Here is a 24593-nt window from a genome sequence, read left to right on the forward strand (position 1 = left end):
AATATCATGTACGAACTGTAAAAAAAAAAGAAGCTATAAATCTTTATTAGACTTAATTTGTATTTAGAGAAAAGCTCCAATATCGAACTATTAGAAATCACTCATTTAGTCGGCACAAAATATCTACAATTCATGTATACACAAATATATTTTATCGAAAAGTTAACTAAAGTAGTTTATATATATATATATATGTTGTGTAACGTTTTTACATACTACCCTCTAAACAATTTTCTGTTTAGTCAATACAAAAAAAATGACACATTTCTTTATATGAAAAATATTTTAACTTTATCAACATTGTATCCATATTGGATCTTACTCATTCATGTCTAATTAAATTAACTATATCATATAAATTAGGATAAAAAATAGTACGGAATATTTTTTATTTAAATTTTCATCCTTACATTTTAAAAAAAGACCCACTTAACATATAAATATATAACTTAGTAGATGGCATTTTATTAAATAATATAGAAAGCAAAAAATGTTTAGTTATTTTTTAATTTTTTCTTTTTGTCATTACAGACTTGGGCAATAGGCGTGAGCTAGTGTGTATTTCCTTTTTTCCTGAGTTATCAAATAAAAGGATCCCAAATTTAATTTTAAAAAAACAAACAAAAAATGTCCAAAGAGAACAACAAAGGCAGGCGACATTAACAAGAAACAAAAATCAGCTCACTTGATTCTTACTAGATCGAACTGGGTAATCTTCATCAAGAATCTCTAAGCTGCAGTGAACAAGAACAAATTCCATCAAGAATTTCTAAGCTGCAGTGACCAAAAACAAATTTCATCAAGAATTTCTAAGCTACAGTGAACAAGAAACAAAAAGCTGAATGAAGAAGAATTTCATCAAGAATTTCTAAGCAAAGCTAGATCGAACTGGGTAATTTTCTTACTGATCTGTTTTCTAAGTTCCACTATAGATCAATGATAGATCTCCTCTGAAGAGTGGAACAAATTCAGCTACGAATTGCCTAAGTTTTCATCTCAAGCTCTAATTCGCTACAGTGATTTGATATATGGAGTATTTCTTAGAGAAAATCAGGTCTTTAATCTTTCAAGAGTATAACAACTCATGGACTGCATCTCATATCTACAGAAAGACCAACATCGTGTTGCTTGTTCAATTAATCATTGCATGTGTTGCTTGTTTTTGCTGAGGTACTTAGCTTGTTGTAGATTTCAGTACTTGTTCCAATTCCTACATATTATTACATTTTTAGTATTTTAATTTCATCAATTTAAAGATTGGGTTTTATTTTTAACTTTATTTCTGGTGAATAAAAAAGAATCTTAAAACAATTGTACAAATACTTCAAATATAAATTGGAAAAATTCATTATATTTGAAATTAAAAAAAATAAGTTGAAAAGAAGAGAAAAAAAAGCAAAAACTTTTCCGCTAAACTCCCCACCTCCCTAAATTACAGACACTTGCGCCACTATTCAGTTTTTTTCTCTAATTTCTGCCCACATTCAGTATCAGTACTTTTTCTAAATCATTTTCATTTTCATCTCATTTAAAAGATTGTCTCCGACTACACTCACTCGCAATTCATCTGTGGCTCTTGGATTCTTAGTTTCACAATCCTTTCCGCTAAGTGGTAAGTATTCTTTATCAAGCTTAGTTTCTCCTTTTTGTTTGATTCAATCAGTCAATTATAGAACTTCTGATGTGCTCTATTTGCTCAATTAATATATAGCATTCATATAGTGAATATATAGACTTGTGTTTTTGAATCCCCTTGATATGTTGATTTCTCTAACATAGTTGTGAATTGGGTTCACTATTCGGTACACTATTTTTGAGCCCAGTACTAAAAGATAAGTGTATATTTTTATAGATTAAGCCACATCATTCAAAAATTAACAAGGTGATTATGGAATTTACTAAAAGTAATTACTGTTTGAAAGTGCAAACCATTTTTTAAACCTTCTAACAACATCTTGACTATATCTTTTAATCTTTAAAGTGATATTATATTGAGCGGCCAGAAATAAAATTCTAAACACCACAGTTAGAAACACTTTTGAGCAAAAGCTGAATGTGAAAATAGATATATCTTTTTGTCTATTTAGTATATTGTAAGAGTATAAAACTTCTATCCTAATATTAGTATTTTTAATGAAGCTTACTCTATCCAGGAGTTGTCTTGCCAATACTAAGAAATAGTGGATTCCTGATTGTTGGCAATTAGAAAAAGAGATGAGAAATCATCTCTCATACTCTGTGTCCCTAACCATCTTTCTTTCCAGAAAAATATATGATCTTCATTCCCCAACTTGAGTGAAGACTTGGGTTGGAGCTTCCCTCATTGCTTTGAAATGTGTTTCTAGAGACTTGAGCCATGGAGATCTCTATTTCGGCTTGTGCACCAGTTGCTTTCCACCCCATATTTTTCCCAAATTACAACTTTCTATAGTTCAGGATTGTCCATGTATATCCAATGACATTTCATGAGAAAACTCTTGTTGTGCAAGATCAAATCTTTAACCACTAGCCCATTATGTCTCTTAGGTATAATAACCAAATGAAATTTGTTAGTTTCACAGTTACCTTCCCATAAGAAATCTCTTCTTAACCGATCTAGTCTTTCCTGAATCTTTTTTTGGTAATGGAATAGGGACATGAGGTAGGTAGGAATGTTGTGCAACACTCTATTGATGAGTGTAAGTGTGCCACCAAAAGAGAGATATTACATTTTCTATGAGGTCAATTTACTTTCAATTTTTTCAATCACTCCATCACAATCACTCTGGTAGAAGCCCCAAGTGTGTTATAGAAAAACAAATCGCTTTGCAGCACGTACTTCTGCAAGCTCCTTCAAGTTTGAAACCAATAGAGAAAAGATTTAAAATTACAGAAGATGTAGAAGAACATAATACTTTTGATTGCCTTCATATTTTGAGTTACATGTTTTTATAAAGTTTTGATTATACGAAGCTACTAAAGATGAAGCTTCAGTGAAAACATTTGTCTTGCTGCCTTGATTATAAATTGCACCCTTTTTAACTATTCAAATATTTTATAATTATAATGCTATTTGTTACTGTTTGGTCCACTATTTTTGAGCCCCCTGCTAAAAGATAAGTTTATATTTTTATAGATTAAGGCACATCATTCAAACCTTAACAAAGTGATTATGGAATTTACTAAAAGTACTTACTGTTTAAAAGTGCAAACTATTTTTTAACCTTCAAACAACAAACTGACTATGTCCTTTAATCTTTAAAGTGATATTATTTGAACGGGCAGAAATAAAATTCTAAATGCCACAGTTAGAAATAATTTTGAGCAAAAGTTGTATGTGAAAATATTTTTTTGTCGATTTAGTAAATCATAAGAGTATAAAACTTCTTAATCATCATATTGTATCCAAATGTTAGTATTTTTAATGAAGCTTAGTTTATCCTATAGTTGCCTTGCCAATACTAAGAAATAGTGGATTCTTTGATTGTTGGCTGTTAGAAAAAGAGATGAGAATTCACTCTCGCACTCTTTGTCCCTAACCATCTTTCTTTCCAGAAAGAGATGTGATCTTCATTCCCTAGCTTAAGTGAAGACTTGGGTTGGAGCTTCCACCATTGTTTTGAAATGTGTTTCCAGGAACCTGAGCCATGGAGATCTCTATTTTGGCTTGTGCACCAGTTGCTTTGCACCATATTACAACTTTCTATAGTACAAGATTGTCCATGTTGTATCTCCAATGACATTTCATTAGAAAATTCATGTTGTGCAAGATCAAATCTTTAACCCCTAGCCCGCTATGTCTCATAGGTATAATAACCAAATGAAATTTGTTAGTTTCACAGTTACCTTCCCATAAGAAATCTCTTCTTAACAGATCTAGTCTTTCCTGAATGTTTTTTGGTAATGGAAATAGGGACATGAGGTAGGTAGGAAAGTTGTGCAACACTCTATTGATGAGTGTAAGTCTGCCACCAAAAGAGAGATATTGCATTTTCTAGGAGGTCAATTTCCTTTCAACTATTTCAATCACAGTATAATTATAATGTCATTTGTTACATGTTTAAAACTACAAAAGATGTAGAAGAACATAATACTTTTCATTGCCTTCATATTTTGAGTTACATGTTTTATGAAGTTTTGATTATACGAAGCTACTAAAAAAATGAAGCTTCAGTGGAAACATTTGTCTTGCTGCCTTGATTATAAATTGCACCCTTTTTAACTATTCAACTATTTTATAATTATAATGCCATTTGTTAAAAATTAGTGCATCTTCTTATGTTCTCTTATATTGTTTTAACTTGTGATTGCTTTTAAGTTAATTGAGTCAAATATTTCCGTTCCCGTTATTTAGGAATGATATCATATTACTATTTATTTGAATAGGACTTTGTTAGAGTTATTGTAGGAGAAAAGGTTGTTATTTAGTTTTTTTTTTTGATGACAAGGGAAACCCACAACAGTTACCCTTTGGGTGCGCACAGGGTAAAACCCCCGCTCCTATGCAATAGCTCGCAAACCACATAGGAGAGGTAACCCGCACTAGGCAAGCCCGGTGCGACGAGCTCAACCCAGAAGGCAAACCCCTTGCTTTCGCTGGCAAGGGGTTTCGAACTTGAGACCTCCAACATGGAAGTCCCAAGCCCAAACAACTGGGCCACTCCGAAGGTTGTTATTTAGTTTAAATATATACAACTTGCATACCTGCTGTAAAAAATAGAGATTTCCAGTTCAAAGTTAAAACAAATAACATTATTCTATATTCCATTTTCTGTTATACTGCAAATTTCTTCTTTTCAATTCTCTGCGTGCTTTTGTTTCACTATTTACCCTTCTCACATTATCAGAATAGAAGGTTTATAAGTAGAATGAGTTCAGATCGTCAATGGATGTACAAAAGATTAACCAAAGGTCTATATGATCCTGAATTCGTAAGGGGTGTACAACATTTTATTGAGTTTGCTATGAGTCATCCAGAAGGGAGGGACGTTGAGAGACTAAGGTGCCCATGTAACCGAAAGAAATGTCAAAATAGAAACTTTGAAAATGTTCATACTGTCCATGGTCATTTATTAAAAGAAGGTTTTGTACCGGGATATCATGTATGGTACTTGCATGGAGAAAATGAAGTTGCGAGAAGCATAGATCAAGATGAAAGGATACCACAGGATCATACTATGAATAACCTACTCGTGAATGTTGGTGCATTTGATGATCCTACACCCACTACATCATATCATAGAATGGTTCATGAGGCTGCTGGTCCCGCATTTGTTCCAGATGATATGGAAGAATTACCTAATCCTGATGTCCAAAGTTTTTATGATATGCTTGATTCTGCAAATCAAGAAGTGTGGCCTGGTTGTGAAACACACTCAAAATTATCAGCTGTTTCTTTTTTGTTGCACATCAAGACTAAACACCACCTCTCTGATAGACGTTTTGATGAAACTTGTCAGTATATGAGTGAGATGCTTCCGCCTGATAATGTGATGCCAAAAAATTTCTATGAAACTAAAAAGTTAATGAGGGGAATGAACATGTCAGTTGAAAAAATTCATACTTGTGTCAATGCCTGCATGATTTACTGGGGAGAGGATAGTGAGCTTGTAAATTGCAAGTTTTGTAGTCATCCCAGGTACAAGCCTACAAGTCAAAGATCTGTTTCAAAGAAAAGTCTTGTACCATTTAAACAGATCTATTACTTTCCTCTTACTCCACGGCTGCAACGACTGTATGCTTCCAAAGCAACTGCTTCGCACATGCGATGACATGCTGAACATGAAGTTGAGGAAGGTGTAATGCGTCACTGTTCAGATGCACCTTCCTGAAAGCACTTTGATAAGAAGCATCCATCCTTTTCAGAGGAAAGTCGTAATGTTAGATTGGGGCTATCAACAGATGGGTTTCAACCATTTGGACAAACGGGAAAACAATATTCATCTTTGCCAGTAATTGTGACACCATACAACTTGCCTCCTTGGATGTGTATGAAAGATCCCTATTTATTTTTGTTAGTTATAGTTCCTGGGCCAAAGAATCCTAAGCAGCAACTAGATGTTTTCTTGCAGCCTTTGATTGCTGAATTGAAGAATCTATAGAATATAGGTGTCAACACATACGACATCTCTAAGAAGCAAAATTTCAAAATGCGAGCTGCTTTGATGTGGACAATCAGTGACTTTCCTGCATATTCAATGTTGTCTGGGTGGAGTACTGCGGGCAGGCTAGCATGTACATATTGTATGGAGAATTCTGATGCTTTTACTTTGACAAATGGTGGTAAGCAGTCCTGGTTTGACAACCATCGTAAGTTTCTGCCACTAAATCATCCATATAGAAAGGATAAGAGCTCATTTAGAAAGAATAGAGTAGTAACCATGCAGCCTACCCCATTCCGGTCAGGTGAAGATGTCTTAAAAGAGATAGAAGAACTGGGACTTAAAAAGGTAACAAAACTTGGGGCTGATATTATTAATCGTCGGATTAGTAGGTTTTCTGGTTGGAAGAAGAGAAGCATATTCTGGGATTTGCCATATTGGAGTACCAATCTCATTCGGCATAATCTAGATGTGATGCACATTGAGAATAACTTCTTTGAGAATGTGTTCAACACAGTGCTGGATGTAGATGGTAAAACAAAAGATAACCCAAAATCTATAGAAGACTTGAAAGACTTCTGTCGACGACCTGAATTACATGCTGTTGATGGAAAATATCCGAAAGCTATTTACACACTAAAAGAAGAGTCAAAAAAATTGTTTAGTGAATGGGTGAAAAATCTAAAGTTTCCTGTTGGATGTCTCAAATATGGGAAGGTGTGTGGACATGACAAAACACAAGTTATTTGGTATGAAAAGTCACGATTGTCATGTATTCATCAAAGATTGGTTCCTATTGCATTCCGTGAGCTATTACCAAAAAAGGTGTGGGAAGCACTTACTGAGATGAGTCTTTTCTTTAGGGATGTCACTTCTACAGTAATACATGAAGAGGATATGGTAAGACTTCAACAACAAATACCTGAAATACTTTGTAAATTAGAGCGTGTATCCCTCCTAGCTTCTTTGATTCAATGGAGCATCTCCCTGTGCATCTCGCTTATGAAGCAATGCTAGCTGGTCCGGTACAATATCGATGGATATATCCATTTGAGAGGTAAGATTTCATTTATATATTCAAGTACTTCATTTTTTTGGGCAATTAAACTGATTTTGTTAATCAATAAGCGACAATACAAAGCTTAGAGAGGAGCCAACCAACAACCTTCCCTTCTTAGACAACTCTTAAATAACCTTACAGTCCTTATGATAATCCCTAATCAGTATCTCCAATAGAAAGTCATAACTCAAATTAAATAGGACTTAAAAACTCAAATAAACTCATGTTTTTCTTTAGTAGCTGCATAGGCCAGTCTTCACAACATGTAGTATTATGACATATGAGATTTTTCTAAGGAATATATGCTCCAACACCTCTTAAAGTTTTATAAGTGTATGATATTTTGTCTCCCCCTATGTTCTATTTGTGTATTTAAAATGATAATCAGCCAGAATTTCAACATATGACACATTTTTCTTATCATCCAAAAAGCATATTGGGCACCTCCATGTGATCTGCTAGTCTCCAATATCTTATATAGTATGTATGGGACAAATTGATTCATAGTATTTCCTTGTTCTAACTCAATAACCACAACTGTTTGCAAATTGGAGCTTGATTCCAGACCTTCAAGTTAATGGTCAAGCCTCCTACACCTTTAGGAAGAGTCACTTTGTGTTATGCTACAAGTGTCCTTTTAGAAATATTGGTCAGACGTGTCCACAAATATTTTCTACAAGCAGCTTCGATGAGTTTAATAACCTTTTATGGTAGTAAAAATAGATGTGACGTGTCTGCTTGGATACCAAACATTATTGCTCTAATTAGTTGAAGCCTCCGACATATGATAATTTTCTTGCCATCCAATTAGTGATCTTTGCTGTAATTTTATCTACTTAAGGTTTCCAATGCAAAACTGTCATTCTTTCAGTAGAGAAAGGAACTCCTAAGTATATAAATGGTAAAGCATCTATTTATAGTACAATGGACTCAATATGTAATTCATTTTATATGTCCCTAACCACTAAAATAGACTTTGTTATTTAAGTACTTCATTTTCATCACTATGAATGACTAACGCCTTGAGTTTTTGTACTATTTTCAGAAATCTTCGAAAATATAAATATAATGTTCGAAATAAGGCACATGTTGAAGGATGCATATGCAATGCGTATATAGTTGATGAAGGTTCATCCTTCTGTTCACACAACTTCGAGCCTCATGTTTACACAAAGCATAGAAAAGTGCCACGAAATGATGATGGTGGTATAGGTGAACAAGATAGATACGATGGTAATCTTTCTATATTCACCTATCCAGGTCGAGGATTTAGGAAACTAAATAGGAGATATCTAACCGAAGAAGAACTTAAAGCAGCTCATATTTATATTTTACTAAATTGCAGAGAAGTGCAGTCATATGTGGAGTAAGATTTCAAGATTTTGTTTACATTTATACATTATAATTATCAAAATACTTACATATTCTTTTTCTTATATGTGATCCAAAGGAAATTTATTGACTCCTTTCATCAAAATTTTCCACGAATTACGGAGCAGGAAGTGGACAAGAAACTTGATGAAGATTTTGCATCATGGTTCACAAGATATGTGATCACTTGTACAATATCTTTCCATCTGTACTTAGTTCACTTATAAGAAACTCTAATTTTTTTAATTTAATAGGCTCGGGTCCACATAGATAATCAGTTCATCAAGGCGCTTGCAGAAGGTCCATGTCGATCAGCGAAACCATACACTGGTTATAATGTCAACGACTTTAAATTTCACACTAAAGGTCACAGTTTTTCTAGAGCATCTGATAACAGTGGTGTTTGCATAAAAGGAACCAATTATAGTGCAGACGACAATGACTACTATGGTGTGCTTACTGAAATTCTTGAATTGGAGTACAAGGGGAGTACACTGATCAAAAGAACAGTTTTATTTAAATGTGATTGGTTTGATCCCACACCAAATGCAGGAATGAAGATTCGCCTGCAATATAAACTTGTGGATATCAACCATAAAAGGAAATTGAAGAAGTATGAACCATTTGTTTTGGCAACACAAGTAGCTCAAGTGTATTATGCTTCTTATCCTAGCTTACGACGTGATAAGAGTGATTGGTGAGCTGTGTGCAAAACAAAAGCTCGGGGTATTGTTGTTATGCCTCCATCATATTTATCGTCTCTTCTAGTAGATGTTGGAGAGCCATTCCAATGTGACGGAGATGGTTTAAGATTTGATGTGGTGTACGACAATGAAAATGTTGTCCGAAATGATCCAAATGGAGAATTCATAAATTTAAGAGATGAGAATGATGATTTAGATGATGAGACAAAATTTCAATATGAACCAGAATCAGAATCAGATGATGAAAATGAGAATGAAGAGGCATATTGTGAAAGTGGCAGTGAATAGAGTCAAAGTGCTTAGCTCTAATCTCTTCAAATATAAGAGTTAGAGTGACTGAAACGTTGTATATAAGATGATTTTATTTCAATTAGATTTTTTATTTCTTGCTGACAAAGTTCTGAATTTTAAATGTCACCAATTTATATTTCTCTTTTACCAGTATAATTATTTTGTTTTAATTGTTCTCCAAGTTGTTTTGTTTGAGCAACTATCCCTCACTCTCATTTCATAATATGAAGTAGACCATTCTAGATCTATGTTTTGAATAGTGATGGAATAACTTTATTCCTTGAAGTGTTTATGTTTTTATCTATTGTCTAGGTTAACACATTTTTTAAACTTTTCAGAGGCATCTTGTTCTTGAAGTGATATATCTACTAATTACCTGTTCTTGTTATAATTTGACCAAACTGGCCATGATTCAATTATTATGTTATTATTTCATCCACATGTAACTTTGAAATTGCAGATATGGCACCAAGGGGGGTGGACGAAGCAGATATTCTGGAGAAAGAACATCAGATCCAGTGACATCTCCTCTAATGTCTAGTTTCACACCTGATCGAGCACCATCATTGCCTGAAGTGCTGACACCAATTATGCCGGATTCAGTTGTTGTCAACATATCGGTACCATCTTCATCTGTGGGGATAGAAACACCTAGAAATGACATTGTATCTACAACTTCGTCAAATACAACTGATGATATCCGCACCCGAATTGAAATCGTCCTGGGACAGTAAGTGTACAACATCGTTTCATTTACATTGTTTTGCTTCAGGCAAGAAAATAAGCCATATTGATTTTCTTTCCATACTATTTTTCTATAAATCTTTCAAAGTTTTGTTGGTTTTCTTAAATTGCATTGATGGGAATGAATTACAAAATTGAGGTGTTTCTAAAAATTCATTCTTGAAGAAAGTAGCTTGTTAAGCTGATGTCTACATTTCTCTTATATAAGAAGCAATAGTTAAATGTTGCTACAGAACATGGTAAGGAATCAAAGTTGTAGAATGAATTTCCAGAACTTTTGTTCTTGATCTACATGTTCGAATTACAAAGTTGAATGTGCAGTTCCAAGAACTTTTGCTCTTGATCTACATATTCAGATTGTGTGGCAAAATTATTGTTTACTTTGCTTTCACAAGTATGTTTCTTCTTTTCCCACTGGATCATATCTTACTAAGGGACTAAGAATTGGTAGGAATATGTGAAATTCTCTATAATTTTCTTAAGCTCACTGAATTCTATGTCTGCATTTGAGGTACTCATCTGATGAATTCAAGAGGTTATTTTCTTGTTATTTGCAGAATATGTTTATTTGAAAACTAAGAACATGAACTTCAGAGTACATGTTAATTTTTTTGAGTGACATTTCAGTTTATGTTTTGCTTGTATTACTCGTTGGTACTTCTTGTATAAGGAAATAACACTTCTGAGTTTGAAAATGACATACTTGAGCCTGTTTTTCTAATCGATAATTGTCTTTTATTTTACTCCCACCCTGTAGCTGATTTTCATGTAGACATCAACTACATGGTGTAATTTTTAGAATCTGATTTGATATTAGTGTGTATGGTGTGACATTTCTTTAATCTCAACAGTCCTTATTTCCTCAAGTTTTTCTTATCTTTTGCAGTATATCATTAGAATTCATACTAGAATTTTTTTTACTTGTTCCAGATTAAGCTTAGATATGAATCTACGTACTGAACCCAAGCTTAGCATGGGATCCTTACAGCTAGTCATTTCAAGATGCGATAATACTAGGATTTTATAATTTATGTCTAATCATGGTCTCTTTGATAATACTTTCATAAATTTCATATTATTATTCCTTACTTCCTCTACCTCTTCAAGCTCTTATATGTCGCTAAAGGCACTGATAATACTCTCTAGCAACTGCTTGATGTACATAAATAAAAATGAGTATTGAAATAGTTACATGTTTTATTTATACAAGTTTGGAGCCAAGTAACGATATATCTCGGGCGATCACAAAAATCTTTAAGGAAAAATTGGATCTCGAAGGATATGATTGGAAGTCACTTACACCAGAGATTAAGGACTTCTACTGGGAGGAGTTTAAGGTAAACTATACTATCTGTTTTTCTTAGTAACTATTGATTTATTACGAAAGTAGAACTGTACAGATCAAACAAGAACAAAAGAAAAACATAGCTGATGAAACAGAACCACTACAACTAGCTAAAATATAAACTTAGGTTGTCTCATCTGCTACATCTAGAAAAAAAGAATATTTAGGGATACAAGTTCATCGTTTCTAATAATGAAGCAAAATTTCCTATTGTTATTACTCTTATGAAACACCTCTTGGATAGCTTGTCTAACTATAACTTCAGGTTGTCTTGGTGTGCCTTTGAAAATATGTTGATTCCTTTCCATCCAAATATGGTATACACTACCAGCCAAGACAACTCTCTATATATCTGCTTTGTGACTCTTTCCTTTCATTAAATTACTTGCCCAGTCTACTTCATCCTTCTGTCCCATAGGAGCTCTTGTTATGCCCTGCCACTATAACAACTTAGTCCATACGTTGTGGGAGGAAGTACATTGATAAAGCAAGTGCTCTATAGTATCGTTTGTATCTCCGCACATTGGACAACTCATATAATCAACAATGCCCCATCCAAGAAACCTATCTCTGGTGTATAATCGTCCTAGTACAGCCAAGTACATAATGAATGCCCATTTAGGTGGACCACTGATACTGCAGTTAACCTCCTCCATGAGACTTTTTGATAATTTCCTCTAATCGTCACATATAATTTTCTAACAGAGCATTTGGCCTTACTTCCAAGTTTAGCCATGTTCATTCGAGCTTCTTCAATATACTTTCTCTCTTACCAGACTTGTTTCAACACCCATTATACTTGTTTTGGTACATCTTTTGATACGTAATTGTGTCTCCTTCTACTATAATATTCATGTACTAATTATACCCATAAATTCCATTTTACTATCGTTTTATTAATGTATTTTATTCATTTAAAAGTTCTATTATATCAATTCATGTGATATTTTTCTTTCCCTTTTTAAACAGAAGTGATTCCATTGGAATATGACAACTGAAGGTTCCATAGAGGATTATTTTATGAAAAAATATTCAATACAATACAAGGGTATGCTATGTGAAGCAAGATCCTCTAAGGAGAAACGAAAAAATATCCCAAAATCTGTTTGGGAGAGCTGGAAGCCTCACTATGATACTGAGAATTTTAAGGCTAAATTTGCATAATCTTCCAAAAATCGACTAAGTGAGAAATGTGGTGAAAGATCTGCTCCCTCGCGCCATACTAGAGGCTCCTGGACTCACTGAGAGCATGCAAGACAACTGGTACAATTATTTTCATTTTGTCAAGTTACAGTTTTTTCAACGTTATTCCTCTAGTAATAACTTTGATGGATGTGATTTCAATTTTAGGCGACTGTTCTTGGACGGCCACCTCATCCACACGAACTTTTGAAGAAGACACATACCAAAAGAAACGATGAGTTTGTGGATCTGAAGTATAAGAGCACATATGTATGCAACACCAAACATTGCTGATTATCTTTCTTAATTTTTGTTGAGAATTTACTTAGTCGTCATTCATCATGTTTATCCCAAATATTAAACACATGGTTATAATATTTGAAGATTAACAATGAGGGAGGTTAGTGTCATATTAGTGCAGTTGATGTCTCTATATAATTTTCCAGTGTGGATGAAATCTTTAACAGCTAACAAAACATCATTGTGGATCACTGGCCCTGCTTTATAAGTGCAACCGAGACTATCTATAATCTCTTGGTCGGTGACTTCAGTACATAGAGTAGTTTGCTGTTCTAGAGTAAGTGTAGGTCCCCTTCTCATAATCGATATGTCTACTGCTGGTAATGTAGGAGCTGCAGAACCCGTAAGACTCTTCTAAAATGTAACATTTTCAGTTTGTATGACCTCAAGAGTTGTAAGCTTGGTTCTTGATAGAGTAGTTTGCTGTTCTAGAGTAAGTGTAGGTCCCCTTCTCATAATCGATATGATGTCTACTGCTGGTAGTGTAGGAGCTGCAGAACCCATAAGACTCTTCTAAAATGTAACATTTTCAGTTTCTATGACCTCAAGAGTTGTAAGCTTGCTTCTCGATAAAGACATAATTTAAGTTATTTGTTTCCTCTAAGCTCTTACCTTCATCACTGCAGATAAATGCTTTGTGTTGGAATCCCAAGCTTATTCCACCTCGCCTTAGACTTTTGATTCAAGTTGCTCTCCTCTATTAAAAACCACTTCTCCAAATTCAACAAGAGCCTTTTATGCAGTTATTAGCCCATTACTACACTGCATATCAATTTGTTGCTTTATATTACTGAAATTCTCTACTATGCAGCCTTTTGAGTAGTGGCTCTAGTGCCCTCAGCTTAAGCTATACATTTTTCATCTTCCCGTGTTCTTTTTGTTGTCTTTGTTCTTCACTAACCATAGGTAAGAATTCTTCATGGTCAGCTAGGACTTTGAAAAATCTGGAAGGAGTTTTTTTTCATCTGAGGTGCTGCATACAACTTAATAATCATGGAAGAGTGATCAGAAATCATTGGCAAGTCGTACTCAACTTGCACATGTCCCCAGGTCATCATCCAGTCAAAATTACCAAGAGCGTTGTCCATCATACTTCATATTCCATCCACCCCTATTTGTTTGTTTGTCCATGTGAAAATTTCTCCTTTCCATGGTAGTTCGCTGAGGGATTCCCCATTAGTCTGTCATTTGTTAGAGAAATCTTGTATTTCACTCTTATTGTTTGGAGAGCTTTGAGGGACACATTACCCACAAACAATAGGATTATCAAGATGGGGATTAGCCAATCTTCTAGATGTTGTTGTTGCTCCTCACCTGGTATGGGATGGAACATTTATTCTGTAATTGTGTGCTTGCCCAGAAATTATGGAAAATCGTACGTGGCCTGTTTAGTATTCATTGGTAAACTTATCCTACAGAATTTTTTAGTTAAATGATGAAAAAGCAGGAGCCATAATTCTTTGATTGCCTTGATCTCTAAATTATTCCTATCATTACTACTTGGGAAATTTGGAGAGTAAGATGTGGGATAACGTAGTACTGAGAAGATGTATTGACAAGAAGTTCATAACATGCAACATTTCTTTCGCTCTAAATGAAATAGAAAAATGCAAGTTCTAAAACATCAACTTGGGACACAAGACCCCGTCGAAGCGGAAGCGATATCATGGCCATGGCAGTGGTAGAAATAGTAACGATAATCCAAATAGCGTAAATGAATATTGTTCAAATCGTAGTTGATTCTTAATAAGTAGCTAAAATCATTGTTTCTGTTGATCCGCTCTTCTCTGAGGTCTTCAAGTAGGAATTCTACAGAGTGATGGCAGAAGAGTCAACAGCATGTGTCTGGCATGGCTAACGGTCCACCAGCAAGTCTCATAGACGACTTCCCGGAGCGAATTTGCAAAAAGAGTCCTTGATAACAATCTTCTTAGGGGTGGTCTATAAACATAAGAGAGAAACACATTAAAAAGAAGAGATGCTGGGATTTTCATATGGAGAGGTATTTCTATTGCTTGGTGCTACTGCTGCTCTTATTGGACCTAAAGATCTACCAATCATCGCAAGAACAGTAGGCAGATTTGCTGGGCGTTCCATTGGTTATGTTCAATTGGCCCGTGGCCAGTTAGAAAGTGTCAGGCATCAGTCCCAAGCTCGCCAGGTGCATAAGGAACTGCAAGATACCATGGCTCAACTAGAAGCTATACGTCATGAAATTCGAACAATCTCTTTTATGAATCCTGGTCCACTGACATCAAGGCTAGTGGACAACATCAACACTACAGCTGGGGATAACATGACTGCAAATGGACCTCAAAAATCTGATGAAGAGAGTACAATCGTTGAAAATGGACCTAAAAAATCTGATGAAGAGATTACAATAGTTGAAAATAGACGTCAAAAATCTGATAAATAGAGCAAAACAGTAACTATCACACCTAAGGAGCATAATTAAAGGAACTCAGCTTTATCTGATATGCACAGCCAAGCAGGTGCTTATGCAAGATTGGCAGAGATGGCTCCTCTGAAATCTGTATCTATAGAGAGAGAAGGTCTGAGTGAACTGACCGATGAATCTGGCAGTATTGTTGTACTTCCTGTCTCTGCTGAAAGCGCAGGATTGTTGCCAAAACGTATAGCTGGAGCAAAAGGTTCTGACATTGTCTTAGAAGCAATACTGGAGGCAGATGTGGCAAAGAATGCCAAAGAATTTTTCTCACAGCCACAAAACCAGTTAAAAAGTGAATGATGAGGTTTACTTTCTAACTTTAAGACCAATTCTGTAATCTTTATTTATTAAAAGACAACACATTAGAGGTTTACTAAGTTTATGGTTCTTTTGAAGCCTATATGTTAGGCTTCCTCCGGTTTAGGCAATGTGAATTACATTGCATCTTAAAAGCATAGATTTGCATAGAATAGCTTAATTTGGTAGGTTTGTACTTTTGTTTGGTGATCCTCTATATCCTTCCTTTCAAAAGTTCTTAGCATGTTTAGTTGTATGATTTTGAACTATCATAGCTTTACTAACTAATATGAAATGCTATCTTTTCAGTTCTGGAAAAAAAAACCTTAGTCCCTAAAAGACTATTTTTGTACACTGAATATGAACTACAGGTGCGTATGTCAAAATAAATGTTAATTGCAGCTGTAGAAACGATAAGTGTGGTGAAGGTATTGTCAATGACAAAGATGGTCGACTGATATCATTTGTCTTGTATATTTATAATCGCTAGACATTTTTTCTTAACATAATATCATTTATTTATTTTTCAGGATGCTGTAATGTCTAAGATCACATCTGCATCTCAGCTTGTAGATGAATTTGGCGAGTATCCGACAGTAGATTTTTCAAAGATTTACATGGATGAAGTGGGTGGGGTTAAGAAGGCATGTATATATGGTCTTGGTTCTCAAGTTGTTTCTATGAGAACGTTGGTTCATCATCTGCTTCAACTTCTCAACCTCAAGATTGTAGTTTTGATGCTCGAGTGAAGGAATACGTTCAAGAAATGAAGGAGGAGATGAAACATGAGATGAGAGAATAGATACGACATGAATTGCGTGAAGAAGTGAAAAACGAAATGCAGCTAGAAATGCAAGAGTAAGTTGATAAGATTCTCCAAGAACGTTTGCCCATCCTCATAGCTGGGCTGCCTAAACCACCCCCTGGTACACTGCCTGCTAGTACACCTCCAACTGGTACGCCACATTAGCTTAGACATGACCCATCATCAAATAATGATATGAGTCATTTAAAATTTCCAAACTATTGTAGGCATATCTTTCATTGTTTGTTTCTGTATTTGGATTTGTTTTGAACTCTTCATCTTAGCTTTTGCATTGTTTTAGTCGAGTTATAATTTATCAAAGGATCACTGGATTTTATTATGTTTTCAGACTTTTTAAGATTCGTAAAAGCTATTGATTAATATAAATATATAAAGTGAAACTTTACTATCGAATTACCATTTAGTTAGTAATATGGCAATATACATTACCAATCACTAACCGAATATTGACCATAAATAATATATATTACCAACAAAATCACAATAAGTTAGTAAGCTTCCTAACAAATTACTAATGATCTTTTTGTGTTTCTAAAATACTAACCAATTAGTAACATAAGTTACATGAGTAGATAGTCATTCTTAGTTACATATTCGTAGGTAATTTACCAACGAAATACCAATACATTTTTTTCTTAACCGAAATTACAAATTGATTACCAATGTATTTTGGTAAATTTACTATCGAGCTTACCAACCAAGTTGTTATCTGTCATATAATTGCTAACCAAATACTAACAACATTTTATTTTATTTTAGTATATTTGCCAACATATCACTAACATAATTGAAAAGTGAAGAACCAAATTTACTAACTCTTTTCTCTTCGTTAGTAAACTTCCCAACAATATGCCAACCGAAAATTGGTTGGTGAATTTACCAACGAAAATTTCAAGGCCACATTTCAACAATTACTAACAAGTCTTTTATGTGTTTACCAACTGATCTTTAGTTGGTAATTTTACCAACTAACTGAAATGGGTTGGTAAAATTTAGTGACAAGCTTTTTACAGAGGCGTATCTACGATTTCGGCTAGATGGGTGCACGATTACGAAAAAATATATTTTAAATATAAATTTGATCAATTTGACTTTTAGTTCGTATATGAACCATTAAATTTTAAAAATTATAGGTTCAAAATGTATAATACTACTAGTCTCGCATGTCCTTCTCAGTTTCCTAAGTGGCTTCCTCAACCGGACGATACTTCCATTGAACTTTCAGACTTAATCTCTTTGGTCCTCAGCTTCCAGACGTCACGATCAAGAATTGCAATCAGTTCTTCCCTATACTGAAGGTCTTTGTCTAGCAAAACTGAGTCCCATTTATGATGTAATCCCCGTCATTATGATATCTCTTCAACATGGACACGTGAAATACCAGATGAACTCCCGATAAGTTAGGAGGTAAGGCCAATCTATAAGCAACTGGTCCTACACGGTCAAGGATTTCAAATGGTCCAATGTATCGGGGACTAAGCTTGCCCTTTTTGCCGAATCTCATCACCCTTTTCATGGGTGATACCTTAAGAAAAACGTTCTCACCAGTTTGAAATGACACGTCCCTTACCTTATGATCTGCATACTTTTTCTGTCGACTTTGGGCTGCTAGGAGCTTAGCTTGGATACTTCTCACCTTTTCTTGAGCATCCTTCAGCAAGTCCACTCCAAGGGGTTTCACATCTCCAGCCTCAAACCATCATACGAGTGATCTACATCCTCTCCCATATAGTGCCTCAAATGGTGTCATATCAATGCTGGAGTGGTAACTGTTATTATAGGAGAACTCACATAAGGGTATCAACTTATGCCAATGTCCTCCAAAGTCAATCACACATGCCCTCAACATGTCCTCTAACACTTGAATAGTTCTCTCCGACTGCCCATCCGTCTGCGGATGGAAGGCTGTGCTAAAGGTGAGTTGAGTACCTAACTCTTCATGCAATTTTCCCCAAAACTTGGATGTGAACTGCGTACCACGGTCTGAGATGATAGAAAGGGGAACTCCGTGCGTCCTTACTATCTCTTTCACATACACTTTAGCTAATTGCTGCACAATATATTCTGTTCTGACTGGAATAAAATGGACTGCCTTAGTCAATCTGTCAACAACTACCCAAATATAATCATACTTTCCCAATGTCTTGGGAAGATCAACTATGAAGTCCATGGCTATCCTTTCCCACTTTCATTCTGGAATTGACATTTTCTGAAGCAAACCTGCAGGCCTTTGATGCTCATATTTTATGTAACACCTCATAATTTTTTTGAACGAAGACTCGAACCATCCTTCGCTATGAGTAAGATTCTACCAAGGAATTCAAAATTTCTTAAGTATTAAGATCACTAGATATAACACCTTGAGTTCCAAAAAGATTAAAGAGAATTCATTCAAGTCATTCCTAGGTTCTTCTAAGTTTTGGATCAACTTAAAATGATCATAACTTTCAATACATGATGAGTTTGGTGGATTACAAGGTACCCAATGAAAGGTCTTTGAATTATCTTTCCAACGTTACCAAGTTTGCTAAGTTTCGAGGTCGGATGAGTGAGATATGCTCTTTTGAAGTCAGGCTGTCCAGTTAAGGAAAGTTACTCGAAAATAGTAAGGGGTATTTTGGTCTTTTCCTTACCAAATAAGGTTTAATTCATTTTTAGTTAGGTTTTAAGGGTCTAATACTGTTAGGTTTAGTTTTATAATCCTAATATATGCCTAGGGTTTTAGTTGAGAGTTCAAGAAGAGAAAAGAAGAGAAAAGAGGAGAAAAGAGGAGAGGATCAAGACGTTCGTAAAGAGTCTTGCGTTTTGTTGCGGATTTTCACCATGAGTTTAATCCCTAAGAGGTATGTAAGCTTTCATAGTGTTGGGCTTGTTCACCCAGACGCCAATCATGTTATTTTCAGTGAAATTTCATTCTTAAAATTGAAAGATTAGAGTTCTTGATGAGTTCTTGATAAGTGTTCTTACAGTTTCTTTATCGATTAAGTTTTGATGTAAGATTCTACTTGGGTCAACTTCAAACGACCATATATCTTAGAATATAAAGAGTTACATGAGCCATAACCTATTAAATTAAAGGTATTTGAATCTACTTTCCAATGCCACCAATTTTGCGTCAATCCAATTTCTGAGTAAAAAGTTATGGCTATTTTAGTAACCTATATAGTGCTGTTACGAATTTAGCCGACGGGAAAACATTAAAAAGGTTTGTTTTTTTTTTTACCTCCGAGAAAATCCTAAACGAATTTCTTGACTAATAGAAGACTCAAAACAATCAGATTTTCATCTTTAGTTCATCATTCTCTTCTCTCTCAAACCCTAAGGCAAAACCCTAATGAAAAATCAAAATAGAAGACTCCATTCAAGATTCTTTCAATCTTTTTCAAGATTCTTCTTCAAGACAAGTTTTCTCCAAGAATTCCATTCTTTCTAACTCAAGTTCCTCCATACAATTATGAATCACTAATGAAAATAATAAATCTTAGCCATAGAGATTTCAAGAATCTAATTCAAGAATCTCAAGAAAGGTTTTCTTGATTGTTTACCTTCAAGCTAGGGTTTCAAGACTTTTAATCAAGTTCTTCTTCAAGATTCTTCAAGAACCTTGTTCTTATATAAGGCTATCATAGTGTTGGACTAGTTCATCCTCACACTATACATCTTCTTTCAAATCAGTAAAAGAAAAGTTTATGATTCTACCCCTAGATTTGAGTATTCTTGAGATAAGTTGATTTGAGTTCTTGAGTTAATGGTTCTTTTTAAAAAAATTCTATTCCTAATTATTGCTCTGGAGGGTTCCACTTTTACTTTCAGTTATATCAGTTGCTAGGAGGTCGTGGGTCTTGTCCCGACTTTCATTTTGTCATTTAGAGGCTTCATAGGTAGACTGTAGAGTTTTAGAAGCCTGTTCATTTATTTTATTTAATGTTTTAAAGACTTAATTGCCTATTTTATGGTGAGTTAAATAATTTATTTTATTCAAAGTTTTTCTTTGAGTTAAAGCTTTATAGTTGAGTTTCATGAATTTTTATTCTCTTTTTAAGCTTTGTATGATTGAGTTAGTCTTCCACTTGTAGTCAACCAGGATGAGGGTTTGCATAGGGACCAACAATGGTTCTCGAGTGCCGGCCACATCCAGGGTGTAGGCTTGGATTGTGACATTTTAGTATTGGGCAATTTGGTCACTTAGCCACGAACTCCGCTATGTCTTTCTTCATGCCAGGCCACCAATAGAGTTGCTTCAAGTCTCGGTACATCTTGGTCACACCCGGATGAATAGAATATCTCGAACCATGAGATTCCGTCAATAAATTCTGAATCAAGTCACCCACTCTAGGAACACAAATTCTTCCCTTAAAACTAAATACACTACTCGCATCAAGAACCATATCTTGTGCCTTACCAACCACCGTCTTCTTCGTAAGCTCATTCAAATTCTCATCCTCAAACTGTTTGGCCTTGATATCCTTAATGAAGGTGGCTCTAACCTCAATGCTAGCTAACACCCCACCTTTTCAAAGATTCCTAACCGCATGAACTTAGACTCCAAATGTTGAATTTCTTTAGTCAAAGGTCACTTGGTCAAACCCAAGCAAGCTAGACTACCCATACTCACCGCTTTCCGGCTTAGTGCGTCCGCCACTACATTAGCCTTATCCGGATGATACTAGATGGTCACATCATAATCCTTGAGTAACTCCATCCATCTTCGCTGTCTCAGATTCAATTCCTTTTGAGTGAATATATGTTTTAGGCTACGATGGTCAGTAAATACTTCACACTTAACACAATAAAGATAATGCCGTCAGATCTTAAGAGCAAATACTACCGCAGCCAACTCTAAATCGTGTGTTGGGTAGTTTCGTTCATAAACTTTCAACTGTCGCGATGCATAAGCTATGACATTCTTTTCCTTCATCAACACCGCACCCAAACTTGAATGTGAAGCATCACAATAAACAATGAAATCTTTACCTTCCACTGGTAGTGCAAGAATAGGTGCTGTGGTCAAAAGAGTCAACTTGAGCTTTTGGAAGCTCTCCTCACATTTTTCAGTCCATTGATCAAAAGGTACTTCCTTTTTGATCAATCTTGTTAAATGTGCGGCAATAGAAGCAAAATTTTTCACAAACCGGCTATAGTAGCTAGCGAGCCCCACAAAACTCTTAATTTCAGTCACAAAGCTAGGCCGGACCCAATTTTTAACTGCTTCAATCTTTTGGGGATCTACCATTACCCCTTCTTTTGAAACTATATGCCCCAAAAATGCAACCGAAGTCAACCAAAATTCACACTTAGAAAATTTCGCATACAACTTTTATTTCTCAAAAACACCCAGAACAATACGAAGATGGTCGACATGCTCTTCCTTACTCTTAGAGTAAACCATAATATTATCAATAAACACTATAACAAACGAATCAAGAAAGGGTTTGAACACCCCATTCATCAAGCTCATAAAGGCTTCAAGCGCATTTGTCAACCCAAACAACATAACTAGGAACTCATAGTGCCCGTAGTGGGTCCTAAATGCCCTTTTTGGTATATCCTCAGGCCTAATCTTTAACTGATGATAATCGACCTTAAATGTATCTTAGAGAAGATGGATGTGCCCTGCATCTGGTAAAAAAGATCATCTATCCGAGGCAATGGATACTTATTTCTAATGGTGACCTTATTCAATTGACGATAATCTATGCACATTCTCATACTACCGTCCTTCTTCTTAACAAACAAGACAGGAGCATCCCAAGGGGAAGTGTTGACACCCAATTTTGTCCCTCCAATATCTTCTTCGATTTCAAACAGTTTAAAATAATTAGTTTTTATAACATTTCAAAAATAATAATAATATAGTTTGTAAGTTATTTTAAATATTCTTTTCATTTTTATAATTTTTAAATAATATATGTATTTTAAATAATTAGTATATTTGAAAATCGTCTCAAAAAGATTTTTTGCTTTAATTAAGTATTTGCTTGATGAGTTTAAGCTATGCTTATATTTTTGAGTAAATTTGTTTATAAGTAAATTAATTGTGTTATTTTGTTAAGATTAAGAAACTCATTAATTAATTTATATTAACTCATTGTCTAAATTTTAGCCGAATTTACCAATTAAATTCTATTCGGCTATAATTGAAATCCATTTGGCTATTATTTTTTTAGTCAATTGTTTACCCCATATTTTAAGAACAATTTTGGGCCACTTCCTAAAGGTCTAATTCCAATTTCCAACACCAAATAATTCCCAGCCCATCCCAATACAACATTACAACAGCAACACCAAAAACACAATTCCTTTTCCAACAAAACCAGTGACAATACAACGTTGCAAACGACCCCACCCCTACCGCGTCTTCCTTTCCAACGAACAACAGTCCAACGCAGTGAATCCTAGAAAATATAGAAAAGTAGCAGGCGCCTGCAGCAGCCATCACCATCATCGTTTCCTTTTCCCCCTTTTCAGAACTTCCCATCCCTTTCACTATTGCCTCGAAAAAGAGCATTTCAAATTCAAAATTTTTGCCCGTTGCCCCCTAATTTCTAGCCCTAAATCTTCTTTTATATATTCATCTCTTTTAGTCACTATTAGGAGCCACGAAAAAAGAGAAAAAACACAGTGATATAGGTTCAAAAGAAGAATTTTTATTTCTATAGTTGCTAAGTTAAGAATTTTGAATCTCGAGCTCTCGTCTTAAGCTCTTTGTTCTCTGCCATCGTCAAAGTTCTTTTCACGTGGTAATGAAATAGCTCGCCTCAACTCGTTCATCCCAGTCGCTTCTCCAAGAAAGATAATCTCGCTCCCTCTTTATTTTGATATGGTGTGTTGTATGTTCAAGCTTTGGTATATGTTCTGCTGCTAAATGTATTTGGTTCCTTGTTTACTGTTTTCTTAGTGTCGTTTTCTTATGTATTCTTGGGATGTAAGCATGAATGAAGCTTTGATAAAGCTCCTTTGATATTATATGTTGGTCGTTATATTCATTAGGTCAATTTTGTATCTATATAATTAGTTGAATATTTGTCTTGCTTTGTTCGAAATGATTTAAAGTTCATTTGATCTCAACAACGAGTGTATTAGTTGTGTCATTTTGGATTATTCATTGTTAGATTTAGCTTTCATCAGTGTGACAAGAATGTGATGATAGTCTTGGTCGTCTGCTTTGGGATCCTTCTTGTTGTGAATGATTCTTGTTAATGTTTATTATATTCTCTATAGATAAAGTAAAAATAATTCAAGATAAGTTAGAATTATTATATAGTGAGGATCCTTTACAAGGATGGGAAAAACATAAAACAAAAGTAAAAATTGAGCTAATTGATAAGAATAGTATAATAACCCAAAAACCATTAAAGTATAATTTTAATGATTTAACCGAATTTAAGATACATATAGATGAATTACTAGAAAAAGGATATATACAAGAAAGCAGAGCTATGGATAATAAGAAACACGGTAAGAAACATACGAGTAGAAAATTAAGAAAAATAAGAAGAAAATTAAATAAATTATATCCGGAATATAAACAACTTAATATCACAAAGACTGATAACGAAAAATTAGATCAATTAATAGATAATATATCTAAAATAAAATATAAATATATTCAATATCTAAAAATACAATGAATAACAAGAATAACGAATATATACAAAAACTTAATGAAATAATTATAGAAAAACGACAAGAATTAGAACATAGACAAAATAGACTTAACAATAATATATTCGCAGGAATTTGTCACAAATCAATAGTAGCACAAAGAAAGACTATTTTATATCTAGAAATACAAATAAATAACTTAGAATATAAACTACAACATAATTTATAAATGAATAAAGAAGAATACGCAATAGATGAAAAAACATATGAAAATTATGACGGATTAAAAATAAAGATAATATTTTCTAATCTAGGAAGAAGATATAAGAAAATAGGTGA

At 34.5% G+C, this 24593-nt stretch overlaps 4 protein-coding genes across 4 annotated transcripts; all 4 read left to right on the plus strand.

The window, feature by feature from the left end:
• The first annotated feature begins 1534 nt into the window (after nucleotides 1-1534).
• Nucleotides 1535-7097, plus strand: LOC125842742 (uncharacterized). Its single transcript, XM_049522062.1, has 2 exons — nucleotides 1535-1612; nucleotides 6051-7097. The coding sequence occupies exon 2, from the start codon at nucleotides 6129-6131 to the stop codon at nucleotides 7095-7097; it is 969 nt and encodes a 322-aa protein (XP_049378019.1). The 5' UTR covers nucleotides 1535-1612; nucleotides 6051-6128.
• Nucleotides 4848-5750, plus strand: LOC125842741 (uncharacterized). Its single transcript, XM_049522061.1, has one exon. It carries the CDS (start codon nucleotides 4848-4850, stop codon nucleotides 5748-5750), a length of 903 nt encoding a protein of 300 aa, XP_049378018.1.
• Nucleotides 7098-8365: 1268 nt separating the features above from the next.
• Nucleotides 8366-16946, plus strand: LOC125843367 (uncharacterized). The gene is made up of 8 exons (XM_049522618.1): nucleotides 8366-8373; nucleotides 8591-8690; nucleotides 8766-9124; nucleotides 9967-10236; nucleotides 11461-11587; nucleotides 12565-12858; nucleotides 12946-13047; nucleotides 16354-16946. The coding sequence occupies exons 3-6, from the start codon at nucleotides 9066-9068 to the stop codon at nucleotides 12568-12570; spliced, it is 462 nt and encodes a 153-aa protein (XP_049378575.1). The 5' UTR covers nucleotides 8366-8373; nucleotides 8591-8690; nucleotides 8766-9065; the 3' UTR covers nucleotides 12571-12858; nucleotides 12946-13047; nucleotides 16354-16946.
• LOC125843368 (uncharacterized) lies at nucleotides 15051-15837 on the plus strand. The gene has a single exon (XM_049522619.1). The coding sequence runs from the start codon at nucleotides 15056-15058 to the stop codon at nucleotides 15491-15493; it is 438 nt and encodes a 145-aa protein (XP_049378576.1). The 5' UTR covers nucleotides 15051-15055; the 3' UTR covers nucleotides 15494-15837.
• Nucleotides 16947-24593: the final 7647 nt, after the last annotated feature.

This window comes from Solanum stenotomum, chromosome 10 (assembly GCF_019186545.1).
Source record: "Solanum stenotomum isolate F172 chromosome 10, ASM1918654v1, whole genome shotgun sequence".
In the NCBI taxonomy this organism is placed as follows: domain Eukaryota; kingdom Viridiplantae; phylum Streptophyta; class Magnoliopsida; order Solanales; family Solanaceae; genus Solanum; species Solanum stenotomum.